We start from the raw sequence: 15,275 nt of genomic DNA on the forward strand, positions 1-15,275 counted from the left end.
CACTTCTCTGATAAGATCAACTGAATACCTATGGAGCTAATTGGAAAATAAAGTTCTCTGATCAGATTGTACTATTCACCTGAGTGTGGGCCTGTCACACTTGCTGAAGATCCAAAAGCCATGAACAATAATACAGCCACAGCCAGTGAAATGGATCCATGACCCTCCTGGCTGCTAAAAGCCAGAAAATGACTATGCCCACTACTTCAGAGAAGCACACTGCCCAAACTCCTTCAAAAATGCAATAGCTCCTTCAAACTCCTTCAAAATGCAATAGCTCTCCCACTCCTCAAGATTCCCTTGACCCTGAAGACTTCTCAACGACAGTTCTGTCTCCAACCTCCCATTCTTGGGCAAAATAAATCAGAAGGTAGTAACTTCCAACAGCATGACATATCAGTTAACATCATGGATGTCTCATATCCAGGATTCAGACCAGGACACACCATTGAGATAGCTCCAGTGGCACTAAAACCAACCTTCCTATGGCCATTTACACAGACAAGATCTCCATGCCCATACTGTTGAACTGCTTTGCAGCCTTTGATACAAAGTGAACCACAAAGTACTGCTAGCTCAGCTACCTGATATAGAAGGAATACATGACCCTGCACTACAGAGGCGCTAATTGTTCCTCTCCAGTGGAACTTACTGGCAATTAGTAGCATCCTCACCTCTGGGTTCTGCAGGGATCCATACTAACCTCTCTGCTCTTCAATTTCTACATGAGACCACTAGGGGAGACAGGGAGATGCCATGGACTAAGTGGCCAAAAGAGTGCTGCTGACACTCATTTATATATCTCATTCTCAACTGATGCAACCATAGCCACTACTGAAACAACAGAATGCTTACCAGAAATCAGCTCTTGAATGAAAAGCAGCTGGCTCAAGCTGAATCCAGGAAGCACTGATCTGATGCTGCTTAGAAAGGGGCAATGCTCTGAAGAAGTAGCAGAGACATTGTTTCCACCTTCCACTGAAGGCACACAGTTCCAATATGTCAGAATGGTGTGAAACCTTGGGATGCCGTTTGACTCCTCACTAACCTTGGATGACCAGGTTAGCATTAATGTCTAAAGATGCCTTCCTTTCACCGTTAGCTCTCTGGGAAACTTTGTCCCTTCCTTCTGGACAAGGGCCTGGCTGCAGCAATCCATGCATTCTCACCGCTAGGCTGGATTATTGTAATTCACCAGATGGAAGCTGAATGTGAAGACAGTGCATAAGCTCCAGATGGTACAGAATGCAGTTGCCTGCCTTCTCTATGGTGTAGGCCACCATGAGCACATCAAACCCACGTCCCTCCACTGGCTCCCAGTCGGCTTTTGATGCCAGTTTAAGGCTTTTGTCCTAATTTTCAAAGCTATTAATGAATCAAGCCCCAGTAACATTACAGACCTCATTTCCATCTATGAATGACTGTGACAGCTAAGCTCCTCTAAAACAATGCACATCACAAAGCCCAAGACGAAGCACGCGAGAGCTGCGCATAAAACAGTCTTGGACAAGAGGATTCAGCTACAGAACAATTTTCCAGAAGGGATCAGAGGAATTCAGAACCTGATTGTCTTTAGGAAATGCTGCAAAACGTTCCTCTTTGACAAAGTTTTTTCACTAGAAGAATGACACTCAACACTGACACCCCCTTCTACCAAATAAACCCTTACCAATGAAAAAACAAACTCCAAAAACAACCACAGAAACAAAAACTCGACCTCAACATACTTTTTATCCCAAAAAGGGAGAAGTGCCAGAGACTCCATAGAATCCACTAGGAACTTCACTATTACTATTGATTTTATGTGGAAGGTGCTCAGATACTACAATGATAGGCCAAAGCATAAAACTCTAAGATAGACTGAAAGCCCATATCTCCCCCTAGATATAGCATGAGGGAGTTCCTAGCCTAAGGAGTGAAGGGCATGTTGAGACAGAGAGGTGGTATGGCTGGAGTGTACTGTGCTCTGGCAGTCTCCAGCTGAGGTACATTCCTTTGGGGGTCTCAGCTAGATGATGTATGTTAGAACAGTCCAGGGACTGCTTTAATCTACATTGGGGCCAGAGCCAGTGCAGATCAGTCCACAGAATCACAACCAGCTTCTTTATGTCCCCTCCAGACATATTTGATAAGCAGATTTCAGTGCAGGAGAGAGTCTGAGCCTTTAAAATTGCAGCATTTTATAGTGTAAGTTAGTTTAAGCAATTTTTAGATGTTTTAAATCCTTCCCTCTGAGCCCTGCTCTAAAACATTCTTAGAATAAGTTTTGGATAACACATGTGGAACACGTGGAGAGAATGATGATGTGGGCTGTTATCAAGGCTTTATAAACAGTCATTTGGGATGAAATGTTTAGCTTTCTGGTGGTTTTGATTTTCAAGAGTAAATCACCTATTCCAAATTCCTGGTGGTAAAACTTTTATACCACATCACACCATATTATAGCTGTCTGTAAACACAGACATATATTATATACCACTCCCTTAAGGTCCATTATTCTGGGCTCCTGGAACAAGATGCGAGTGCTGGGTATACTTGGGAAGCTGGAATTCTCCCTTTTCTCGTTGGTATAAAGATCCTGTTTCCATCCCTGTTCAGTCCCAAGATTTGCCCAAAATAAATTACGCCTTGATTGTGTCTCATTGCTCTCCACATGCAGGACCATTAGGTTCACACAATGCACACTAATTGCTTGCCACCTGGTTTATTTTATTCTCTGTGATGAATCACAACTCTTAACAAGGCCAGAAATTAGTGTTCCAATGATACAGTTAGAGCTGAAGTCTTTTAATACTTTAAATTAAATAAATCTTTTCCCCTCCAAGTGCATTAATTTCAGGTTTCCCAAGATATGGTATGAGCCCAGGTTTGTCATAGATGACAAGAACACCCACAGTATGCATGTTATGTACATATCATTTTTGAGAGATCTGAGGTGTCATCTGGTGAGGTTGGAGGGGAAAGCCTAGTCATTTTCCCCTCTCATGTTTCCCATAATTATAACAATTCTACACAAGAATGCTCAGAATTTACTACACTAGCACTTTCATAATGTCTGTCAGGCTCACCTTTCTATCTCACCCTTGGTATTGGTGTTACAGAAAACCTTCTATTCAGGGAGTGGAGTATGAGGAGCAAAATGGGAGAATGGTAGCCATAATAGTAGTAAAAGCAGCATGTACCAAAATGATCACTATAACCTTTAAATCTTATCTGGAGCAGTTTGGAGTAGCATCCCTGTGCTCTTCCTGCTGACCTCATTTGTGAGAGCCAGCAAAAGGTCTGCAATGCTCAGCCAATGACCACTTTGCCAATTCTAATTCACCGCCTGATGGCGAGAAGAAAGCTGCTGGGAAAAGCAGCAGAGAGATGGCATGACGAGCACAACCATCATCCTGAGTTTTCTGTTCGGTTGCCTTTGAGACTAAGACTGTTGTAGTCCTCATATTAGGGGAACTGGTTTATTTTATAGTCGTGGGATCTATGATGCGGTGTGCACCCCACACTGGCCTGGCAAGAGCTGGGTGGGGCCAGATGTGTCCAAGCTACTAATTAGGCTGGAAGCCAGGGAGCTAATTGAGGAGGAATGGGCTCACGTGGGCAAGAACAGATGAGGCCTGTAAAAAGCCAGGTAGTTGACTATAAAGGTGGCAGCTAGGGAAGGGCAGTCACTCCCGGGAAAGGCGTAGGAGTGTTTGAGGCTGCAGGAAGGCAGGCTGCAGATACCCTGGGAAAGGAGGGAGTGGAGAAGCTGATGAACCCAGAGAGGCGGGGCAGCCAGTTAGTTAGCAAAAAGCCCAGAGACACAGCAGCAAGGTCAGAGGCCATACAGGCCTAGGCTGCATGTCATAAGGTCCCTGGGCTGGAAGGAACCCAATGTAGAGGGCGGCCTGGGTTCCCCTACCAGCTGCTGGGTAGTGGCTCAAGGTGTAAGAGTAGCCTGCCAGACAGCTGGTCTATAAAGACTGTGATTTCCCCGGAAGGGGAGGACTTAGTGACCTGACTGGAGGGCCAAGCCACGGACCAGAAAGTGGAGGCACCGAGAATGAGAGAGCCTGCAGACAGAGAGAAGAAAATGGGTGGAGAGAGTGCGGAGGAGCGCGCAGTATGAGACGGAGCTAATCCCCAGGAGGAGGCACCACGAGCGGAGAGGGAACCGCATCCCAGGATCCTTCAGACCCAAGAAATATCATTTATAATGAAGATGGATCAGTTCTGGGGCTTGTCAGCCTTGACTGAAACCAATGGAGTTATTCTGGATTTACCCTGGGGTAACTTAGAGCAAAGTTTGGCCCAAAGGCAGAGATACCTGTTTTCAAAGTGGAGTCAGAAAATAAAATAAATAATTAAATGATGATTAAAATGATTAACTTGGGGTTTCCTGGTCTTTCTTAATATGAATCAACTGTGAAAGAAGAGAACAATCTGAGATTATAGGTGAGACACAACAAACAAACAAACCAACCTCTTTCCAAGCATATCTGGATGACTATCTCCAATGGAAGAAAAATTTCCTTCTGAAGTGAGGGTAACTCACCAAGTGTCAAAGTCTTCCCTTGCTTACATGTAGATGATTCCCACTGAGGTGAATAGGGACCACAGGCATCAATCAGAGGACAGATTTTAGGCCCAAAGGCTTTTCCAGGAACAGACACAAGCCAAGATTTATTCTTTTTCTTATTAATGCTGTATTTAAAATAGACACCCAAGTGCTGTAAACACATTTTATCACTCAGCTAGAGGAACTGTTTCTGTTGCTCACCCATGTGTTTTCAAACTTAGAAGCACTTAAATCAGGAATCATGCTAAAGTAGAATTAAGAACCAAACAAACAACAGAAGTGCTACAAATCACAAGAAACACAGCTTGTAGGACAATTTATCACTGCACGAAATGGCAAGTCAGCCACCAGACACATTGATAAACAGAATGCACCCCACATGCATCTTCTTAATGGGACATTAACGTCTCTGATTTGCCACACAGACCAAAACACTGAATCCTACCTAGGCCTTACTTAATTGCCCAAGAAGATGATAATTTATGGACTTGGCCATAATGACTGGGAACAAAATTAGTTCAATCAATTTTACGCTTTAATTGAAATTTGTGGCTTAACGAGAAACATCATGAAATTAACTGTTTAGCCAGTTATATGTTTAAAATACAATATAGATGTCAGGCTCTATTAATGGTATATTTGCATGATGTATTTTAGGGGTACATTTTTTACAGTGTGTGTGTCAGATAATGGGACAAATCCCATGAGGAAATAGCAGGATTTGTGCGTAAATTTCAGCCGCTGCTATGGTGATTTTCTCTTTGATGTTCCTACACTCCATATTTTATCCATAGGCAATGTCACTCCCGGACTTCCTAATTTCAAGTTTTTTCAGTGCACTCCTGAGAGGGAGGATCTAACAGGACAGGCTAGAGCAAAGAGCTGACTCCATCACACAGTCCACCTTAATCTGGAGCTGTGGTGTCCTTTTTTTAATAGCCCTGGATCTCTCTGGAAGAGGAAATTGATTCAGATGCTAATTCCTTTAAGGTACTGGCCACTGTTATGAGATAACTGTCCTCATCTCCCCCTTAAATCAAGGGGATCTGAGGGCATTTAGAATATTGCAGGAAATTCTCAGCATGTTACACGGGTGGGCCATAAACCATGATTTGCTTCAGTATTTCCTATATGAACGACTTGTGCACTAACCCACTGAGCTGCTTTGTCTCAGACTTGTCTAAAATGCATTTGAGAACATTGATGAATTGGCATGCAAATTCACCAGTTGCTTGTAAAAGAAGTGGCGAGGGGTCAGGGCTGGGTCTAGGAGCTGGGCAACCAAGGTGGCCACCCTGGGCACCAACTTCCAGGTCCTGACTGGCTTTTTTTTTTGCTATGCTAATTGGCAGGGCTGTGGGCATTTTTGGCTTGGCTGCTCAAGGGGAATGGGGTGGGGGGCTTGTACCGAAAATGTTTTCTGCCCTGACCGACAAAACAGCTAGGACTGCTCTTGCTAGGAATGCTTACCTCTGAGAACTGCAGCCTTCCAAAATCACTTGGTGGACTAGCGATCTTAAACATTTTCTTTGGCATCACCCAAGTTTCCAAAGTCTCTAGTTTACTGACCGCCAGATTTGTTGCATGATGTTTGACTAGGAAGCCCTGAAAACGATCAGCAAGGAAGTAGAGTTGGACTGAAACTGGATGGCCCATGGGATAATACCTGTAAAACACACAGTATATGCACATCGACATCGATTATGAAAAATCAGAGACATGAAATCACCATTTACTTTGGGTTAATGGTTCAAAAAGACATTCACTTCAACTAAGAAATATACTACTATAACATTAAGAGGTTTTAAATGTGTTCATTACTATTTATCAGATATTCTTAGGCTTTTCTGATCACTCCGAAACAAAAAATTGTGAGTAAGAACACGGGCTCATTTAAAAGGCATTCACAGCTAAACTCCTTCTAAACTCTCTCTTGGGGCCAGAAAATTCCACTTCCTAACTAAACCGTCCTGCTTAAAAGATCCTGCACAGTGCTGGACAGTATCAACTCTGGACATATTATTTTACTGAGAGCTGAGGAGACCAAGCTACAAAGCCCAGATCCAGTTATGGATTTTCCCCAGATTTAGGGGTGTTCAGATTTGGGGTTCCAATCCAAAGTCAGGTCCAAGTCACAACCAAATCCAAACTTTCCTCGAGGATGGGGGTGTCCAACTGCAAGCCATGTTGAAGTCCTTCTCTAGTCTCATTCTGAAAGGGAGGGGGTGGAGGGTGAGGATCTCTCTACACTGCAATAAAAGACCCACGGCATGGCCGTGACTGGTCCAGGTCAGCTGACTCAGGCTCATGGGGCTCGGGCTGCAGGGCTATAAAATTGCAACGTGGACATGTGGGCTCAGGCTAGAGCCTAGGCTCTGAGACCCCACGAGGGGGTGGGTCTCAGAGCCTAGGCTCCAGCTTGAATGTCGACAGTGCTATGTTTAGCCCCACAGCCTGAGCCCCATGAGCCCCAGTCAGCTGACCTGGACTTTGAGACTCATAGACTTTAAGGTCAGAAGGGACCATTATGATCATGTAGTCTGACCTCCTGCACAACGCAGGCCACAGAACCTCACCCACCCACTCCTGTAATAGACCCCTAACCTATGCCTGAGTTATCGAAATCCACAAATCATGGTTTAAAGACTTCAAGGTACAGAGAATCCACAAGCAAGAGACCCATGCCCCGTGCTGCAGAGGAAGATGAAAAAACCCCCGGACCTCTGCCAATCTGCCCTGGGGGAAAATTCCTTCCCGACTCCAAATATGGTGATCAGTTAAACCCTCAGCATGTGGGCAAGACTCACCAGCCAGACACCCAGAAAGAATTCTCTGTAATAACTCAGAACCCACCCCATCTATGTCCCCCGTCACAGGCCATTGGACTATTTACTGCTAGTGATCAGTCAATTGCCAAACTAGGCTGTCCCATCATACCATCCCCTCCATAAACTTATCAAGCTCAGTCTTGAAGCCAGCTACGTTTTTTGCCCCCCACTGCTCCCATTGGAAGGCTGTTCCAGAACTTCACTCCTCTGAGTCAGTACCACAGGTTTTGTATTGCACTAGATGTACTCTGGATTTCTTTAAACAAACTCTAGTAGCACTGGCTAGAGTGAGGCAAAATCAAGCAGCCTTTTACTCCCTATCTCATACACAGGTTCTGAATAATGAGATGACAGAGAAGCATTAATGTCAATGCAGTTTACACAGCACTGGAATCTACAGACTCCATATGTTTTTCTAACAACCCTACGTATCGATGAGAAGGGCCTTCCACTTCAAGATATGACTGCAGTGAGTTTCAGGGAGAATCCATTTCTCCTTTTGCCCTGTTTCTGCATGTGCTTAATCTTACACACTATAAGTATCCCCAATGCCTTCAATGGACTCTTCACAGGGTGCAAAGCTAAGCACGTGAGTAAGTCTTTGCAGGACTGGGGCCTTTCTGCCTCATAGCTGAGAAGCCAGAATAAAAGAAAATATAAGTTTTGTAGGATGTGGGCCAAAAAGAAAAACTTTCCAAGCAAGTGGAGAGAAATGCAGTTTGGCCAGTTTCTAGATATTTTGCTGACAGTTCTTTGAAGTTCACTGCAGTGAAGATGCCACACAGAAGGGAAGTACAGCAGTCGAACCGGCAGGTAAGTGTAGACCAAGGCTAAGTCTCACTCTCATGAATACTGGATTTTTTTCCACAAAGGGACGTGTTCTACCCATTGCATTCCACAGGGCTGCGTGGGAGAAATGGAAGGAAGTAGCTAGTCCAAACTTTTTATAACACAACCTTCTTGCTAGTGCAAGGTTGGGATTGCTTGTGCCCACGACCAGTGCAGTGAAAATCCCAGCGTGCAGCTTCGTGTGCTACACTGCAGTATGCAGAGCTACTTTCCGGGGCTTTCCCTGCACTGCAGTACTGTTCATGTACAGCGAGTTGGTGCATGGCAAACTGGTGCGTTGTAGATTCACACCTTGGTTTGCAATACAGTACCTTGCCATGTCGATATGCCCTTAGACAGACTAACCAGGAGATTTTCTAGCTTTTCATTAAGCTTTTGAAATAAAAGATGCCACAGATTTAAATGACTTAAACTATGGCCCATTGGCTATTTCATCCCGAAAAAGATTTTCTTAACAATATAAAAAAGGTGTAATTTATGGCTTTGGCATCAGTAGAGCTTGCAATTTTTATAATGCTGTAATGAACTGTTAGTCTACTGTAAATACTCACAAGCAAATCTGTGAGAGACACAGTCAAAGCCTACCAGTGTCACATCTACCCACAAAACCTTGCTTGCTAAAACCAGACTCCCCATAATATAATATCACAGGGAGCTGGCAATGAAGACAGCTGGCCAGGAACAATGCCGCATTATAAGAAACCAGTACCACCAAGGCTGAAATGCCTAGAGCATGACAAATAAACACAGCAAGACAGAATACAAACAAGGCTGACACTGATGGACTTTTTAAAACACAGCAAACAAAACGCTGCAGCCAATACAGGCAACAAACTAACTTCTGTTCTGAATACTAAGAACTCCTGTTTTATGTATGTGTTGCAGCAAATATTTACAGTATCCATGAAATAGTCTGAGTAAATTGTCTCATGGCAGCAGTGGGTAAAACATATATAGAGAAAAGAAATACATTAAATCCCCACACCCCCTAAGGTGGCTTGACTGAGGATGTAGACATGTAATATCGCCTACTTTAAGAATAGTCTGCAGGGGTGCAACTTTTTGAGGTAGTGGTCTACCCCTCTTTAGGTGAAGTCTGCTGGACAATTCCCTTTATAGAAATCTCTTGGGCAGCAACCATTTTCCATAGGCACTGGCTGCAGCATGGGATTGACTCCGAATGTGATCTGGAACTGTAGAGCTTTCCTTGTGGTGCCTACAGCAGTGTGAAATAAATGGGGCTGGTGACTGCAGTATCATCTGATTTTGCGTGGCTGCCAGGCCTACAGCGAAAGTGATCCAGCCAAGGAACCCAACCCAAGTCTATTACCTCTACTGCTACCTTGGAGAAAGACAAACTTATACGAGAGAGAGCCAAGAAAGAAGAGAAATCACAAACAAACAGGGGAGGAGATGACAAAAGGAGAAGAGCTATGTTTTGTAAAAGTAAGGACTAACCATCTCTATAAAATGTAAATTGTTGCTGCATAATCAGATATTCACAGTCTGCATGGAATGTTTTTTAGGAGTTTAACCCAAGTGTCCAAGTGCAGTTTCAATTGGATAGCACAGTCCACTTCCTGCCCTAAACTGTTTCATAGTTTTGCTTTGGAGAGTTAAACAGCTATGTTTCACTCCAGAGGTTGTTGCATTTCAATGGTGGATGAAGCTATTTCCTGGTACATAGGCTATCAGTTTAAGCTTGAAAAGCACTTTGTGACCCTTTGAGATGAAAGGCTCTGTATAATTATTAATATAAATAATCATCAGAATGTTGGCAAAAGGATAAGGACATAAAGTAATTGTTACATGATTTTATTACCAGTCACATGTAGCTGTCATTTCTTGTCGTGATTAAACTGCTATAAGCCAAGTCACCTTGGCATTCACCAGATCTGTCTCTATTTCAAATAAGGGATGGTATGCTCCCAGTTATTATTTATATCTAATTGTTATTGAACTTTTATTGCTTTGTAGCAGGAGTTTTTACTGGTAGGGCTGTAACAGAAATCTAGATCACATATTGTCCGAGCTTCTCCAGTGGGACAATACTCAGAGTCAGAAGGAACTAGGTTCCTACTCAAGAACACATGAGGAACCAACTCCATTTGTCAAACTGCAAGGTTGTCTTTTCTCTTCGGGTAAAAGACAGAGAGAGTATATGAGTCCCGACAAACCAGGTATAAGTCATTACATTTTAGAGCAGAAAGGGAACTGTACAATATAAGGAAAAACTTTAAAGGATGCAATATCTTTACTTTGAAAATAAAGAGTGAGTGCAGACAACAGACATCTACTACAAGACTAAGCTCTGCTTTGAAATGAATGAAAGTAAATCTGTTTAACTATAAGCATTTGTTAAAATGGATTTTTCTTCACTCGATTTACAGGCGGAAACTTTGAATAAAAGTGTTTCTTAACATATTTGAATTTTTAAAATAATTATTCATTTATTTATATTAATGGAATCATTGCATGTTGCTTTTTAAAACAACACTGGCTGCATTTTCAGCACAGGGCTACTGCAACTGTTCAAGAAAGCTTAACTTGTGTGATTAGTTCTTGTGAGCATCACACATAAAAATATGCTCATAGAGGGACAAGCAGGAAGGATCGTTAACCCTCATTTTTGAGGAACTGAAATCCAGTCTTGCGCTTCCTGGCAAGTGCAAATGTGAGCATGACCTCTGCTGAAATGAGACTAAGAATCTAGAAGCTGAGAGTGTAAACATATACTCACTAACCTAGTAAATAAAACCCAGAAGTAGCGGCAGCACAACCCAACTGGAAACTGTCACTACTGATTAGACCTAAAAGGTGCTCTTTAAAAGTGTATCAAACAAATCACATACATAAAGTCAACCCTGGATAACCAATATATATCAGTAAGTACAAACACCTTTGAAAACATGCGCAGCTTATCAAACCCAGAGCTGACATGCCCTGTACGTGCATCAGCCTATGCAACAGAGTGGGTGAAATGCTCTGGGTGGGTGATTTGTTCACTCCATTCTATTCCGGCACCACTCTGTACTGTACATTACACTCCTGTATTCAGAGCTGATAAAAAGCTCACTGAGGTCAATGGGAATCCTCATTGGTCTTTGGTTCAGTCTCTGTACCTCTAAGAATCCTGCTTTCACAGGGAAAAAGAAAGAATTTCAAACTAACCGGCAGCTGTTGTCTCCATTAGTGTGCAATGAAGTCTCCGCTCTTCTCAGGCCCAAGCGGGAAAATGAGTGATACATGGTCAGCATGACATCACTGAGGCTGTGGATGCCGTCAGGCTCATCATATATATTCTCCCAGTATGACCTGAGGCCTGGTGTGCCAGATGGATAGTTACCATACAAATAATAGTCCAATTGGCCGATTATTTCTTGATTCACCACAGCTTCAAATTTGCGGGCAAAGAACGTTGGCCTGGCAGTTTGCTGTGTTGATATGAAAGAAAAAATATCTGAGAGTTAGTTCCTGTTTCCAGTCACAATCCTCTTGTCTTAAAGCAACAGCCTGGAGTTAAAGAGGTGAGCAGTATTGACGCATGGCCAGATGAGTTAAGCAGTCAGGCTGAAGTAAGCTTCATGTAAAAACCTGTGCTTTCCCCCAACCATATTGCAGAAGGTCTCTGTGCTTATGCACAAAAGGAGAAACTCCTTGCCCCATCCCTGAGCGTTCTGTTTACCTGTTCAGGTCCAGACAGAATTTTATTCTAAATATTTGGTTTTACAGCTCACAGAAGTGCACTTTGAAGAACTTATAGAAGACACAATTCCTGCCTGAAGATCTTATAATTTAAAGAAAGTCAGGACATGACAAACAGCAGGAAAAGAGAAGGATAAGAATTATAACAAGACTATGGCCACTGCATAACAAAAGGATTTAAAGTCTACCAGGGAAAGGGGGTAGTGGAGCCTGTGGAAGGGTTTACTGCTTACTTGGGTTTAGGCTTTCCCTTTGCAGAGACTGTATTTAAATTTGTTTCCTCTCAGACAGAGATATAAAGTGTGAATGCACTCTATAGTGTGAAAACAGTGAAATCTACCAACAATAATTGTAATAAATAGGCTTGCCAACTCAATGATGCATTTCTTTTATATAGAGAAAGGAAACACACTGGATACACAATTCCCTTAAGACCTGGTAGGTAACTTTGTTCAGTGAACCAAAATGCCATTTGTGAGATGCAAGCAAACAAATATAGCAGTATTCGTGGGGCATAAAAAAGGTTGCAGTGTGACCTAGTGAATAGCAGCTCTGCCACTGAACTGCTTTGTGAACTTGGGTAAGTCACTTCACCTCTCTGTGCCCTTGTTTCTTCTCTCATCCTTTGTCTATCTTGTCTACTTAGATCATAAATTCCTGGCAAGAAACTGTTCCTTTCCCAATGTGTACGTACAGCGCCTAGCACAGCAGTCTGATCTTGGTTGGGGCCTCTAGACGCTACTGCAATACAAACACATAAATAATAATACTAATACAGAAAACATGGGAAGAGGAGACTAGTTTCTTTAGCTTAAATCGCTGTCTTTCAGTGGTCAGTCTCAGACCAACAGACAACTCAGGCTGAGAACAACATCTATCAGACCAGTGATCAAAGAAGGGCAAAGGATATCAGAGCGGTCATCTTGATCCCTTTGGGGGAGTTCTACATACAAAAATCCTAAAAAGGTCAAAATTAGTGACCCTTACCCATATGGACAAAGTACACTGTTCTCTCAAGGGTAGTTGGATATGGGAATGAATAGCCTGGTGTTGCTTTGCTTTGCTTTCATCTATAAAAACAGGCTGTTGTGTGCAAAGATTTTACATTTTTGAGTCTCTCCTTCTCATCAGAGTACATGGAAAGCTTTTCAACATGATTCACAGTAGGACTCACTGTGCTGGATTCATCTGTGGTGTAACTCCAGCGACTTCCAGGATGAATTTGGCTACTATAATGACATTGCTAAATTTATTATCTGTTGTTTAAAAGATTGGTATCCTGAAGTTTTCCACTTGTCAGTGAGGATACCTGAGGAGTTATTTCACTCACGAAGCCCTGTATTATGCACGATAGTATACATATATAGAAACAGTTGGTTTACAAGCATTCCTTAATTCTCTTTTGGTCAAACTCACCTCTGAGCAGAGAGCTAGCACAAGAACTATTTGTCACTTTTAAGTCCCTTTTAAGCCCTCAACATTAAGAGGGTCTTACGTGGTGCATAGGCTTGTGCTGTACAGGAGTGAACTGCTCCCTTTCAGAACAAGATTCTTTGCAATCAGATAGAAGCTGACAACTATCAGCTAGGATGCAGGATGGTGTTAGACACAAGAAGAAGCTCCATCGTGGTTTCCAGACCAAGATGATATATTTCAAGTGCACTTATTGAAAGGCTTTCTATCAGCATCACACTAAAGTTTAGTAGAGCACATACAGAAAGTTTAGGGAACATGTTACCATTACTGAAACCCTAAATGAATAGGATTACTGCAGCCTTCACAGTATTCCATCTATATTTTATTCTCAACATAGTGTCATTATAAACAATTTTCTCTTTCTGAATTTTCAAAGATCATTACATTTAAATGAGAGGAATATACTAAATCAGTTTAGGAAATTAAAACGCAAGCAAGTTAGATTCAATGCTTGTTATTATTACAAGGCTTCTGAAAGCTAATCAAATTAAGGAAAAATAGAAGGTTTAAGGGAAAAACATGGGTTGCACTGTAATCTTTCTAGTAATAGAAGAGGATATTTCCCATATCTATTTGGATTTTAGAGTACTGTGCATGGGTAACTAGTCAATTAGCCTGAAATCATTTTCCAAGGAGATGGAAGAATTTACTTTGGAAAATCACAACCCCTTTATAACACTACAAGTTCTATGTTTCTCAACATAGCTCTGTCTTTTCTGATTCTCATTCTGTTTAATTCTGTCCTTTTGTGACTGATTCAGGAGAAATCAGAGTGAGGCCAGGTATACAGCACTTTGCCAGTATTGCTATACTTGTGTACTGTAACTGATAGAGGGCTAGTAGTGTGGACAAAGTTTATGCCAGCAAAACGGCTTTTGCTGGTATAGGTTATTCCAGCCCCCCTCCAGCGCAAGCAAAATAGGCTATACCGGGAAAAGCAGTTTTTTCCATCACTTGCCTCAGCCAATTAATTAAATGTTCCAAGTGGGTTTAAGTGTTTTGGAATGGGAAGTAATAAGCTAGTATACAGGGTAGCCATACAGGGTAGGTCAGAGGGCGAAGCAGCATGCTGATTAGTGGTCAAGAAGATGAAGTCTATAGGACAGAGATGGGCCTGCAAAAAAGGGTGTGAGTGAGTGTGAATGAGATGGACTTGCTGTCCAGAAGCTACAGATTTATATCCCATTGCTGTTATCTTCTTCCACAAATGGGGCAAGAGTGTTGTGCTATGATAGTATATAGTTAACTGGTTTCATTCAGAATCATGTTCTGGCCTTTATATGATGTTCCAGAACAGAGTAAGGCTGGAGTACTCAGCCCCCACTCACAGCTCCTAGTGTAGGGCTATGATGGATGGATAAAAGGGAACATGCCAGGTGTGGGAGAGAGACTGGCCAAAGAACTATATCCTTTGTCTAATGAGGGTTGCACAATAGTCCATGGGGAATCTGCTGTTAAGTTAGAGCAGCCCCTGGGACTTAACAAGCTTACTCCAGGTGCTCTACAAGTCTCCAGAGCTGGCAGAATCCAGGACCCACATAAATGCCTCAAAGCCACCTTACCAACTCCCTGAGAAGTACAGTACAGAATCTAGCTCACTAGGTCTACACACAGAGAGAGAGAGAGAGAGAGAGAGAATGTGAGAAATAGTTTATAAATGATGGTTTCCTTCAGGATGATTTATCCTCACTGGTCAATAAAAGCAAGGAACCAAAGATACATGCCCAGTGTTTACTGCTTCCTTTCCTGACGTCTCTATCCTCTGTATTTGCAAAGACAAGGGCTTCTGCATTAGCAAGGGCTCATTTGAGGAGTTTCTTTTTTATTAGAGAGTATGACTGATATCCAGCTGCACT

The 15,275-nt window shown here is 42.5% G+C and overlaps 1 protein-coding gene across 1 annotated transcript in view; it reads right to left on the reverse strand.

The window, feature by feature from the left end:
• Positions 1-15,275, reverse strand: part of XYLT1 (xylosyltransferase 1) — a 289,074-nt gene that overhangs the window by 18,763 nt on the left and 255,036 nt on the right. The window contains exons 9-10 of the mRNA XM_067551051.1: positions 11,410-11,672; positions 6,032-6,227 (exon numbers count right to left, since the gene is read on the reverse strand). Coding sequence (XP_067407152.1) covers positions 6,032-6,227; positions 11,410-11,672 — 459 coding nt within the window. The remainder of the gene's footprint in view (positions 1-6,031; positions 6,228-11,409; positions 11,673-15,275) is intronic.

Source organism: Emydura macquarii, unplaced genomic scaffold (assembly GCF_026122565.2).
Source record: "Emydura macquarii macquarii isolate MOO-44397 ecotype Brisbane River unplaced genomic scaffold, CSIRO-AGI_Emac_v2 contig_1348, whole genome shotgun sequence".
NCBI lineage: Eukaryota > Metazoa > Chordata > Testudines > Chelidae > Emydura > Emydura macquarii.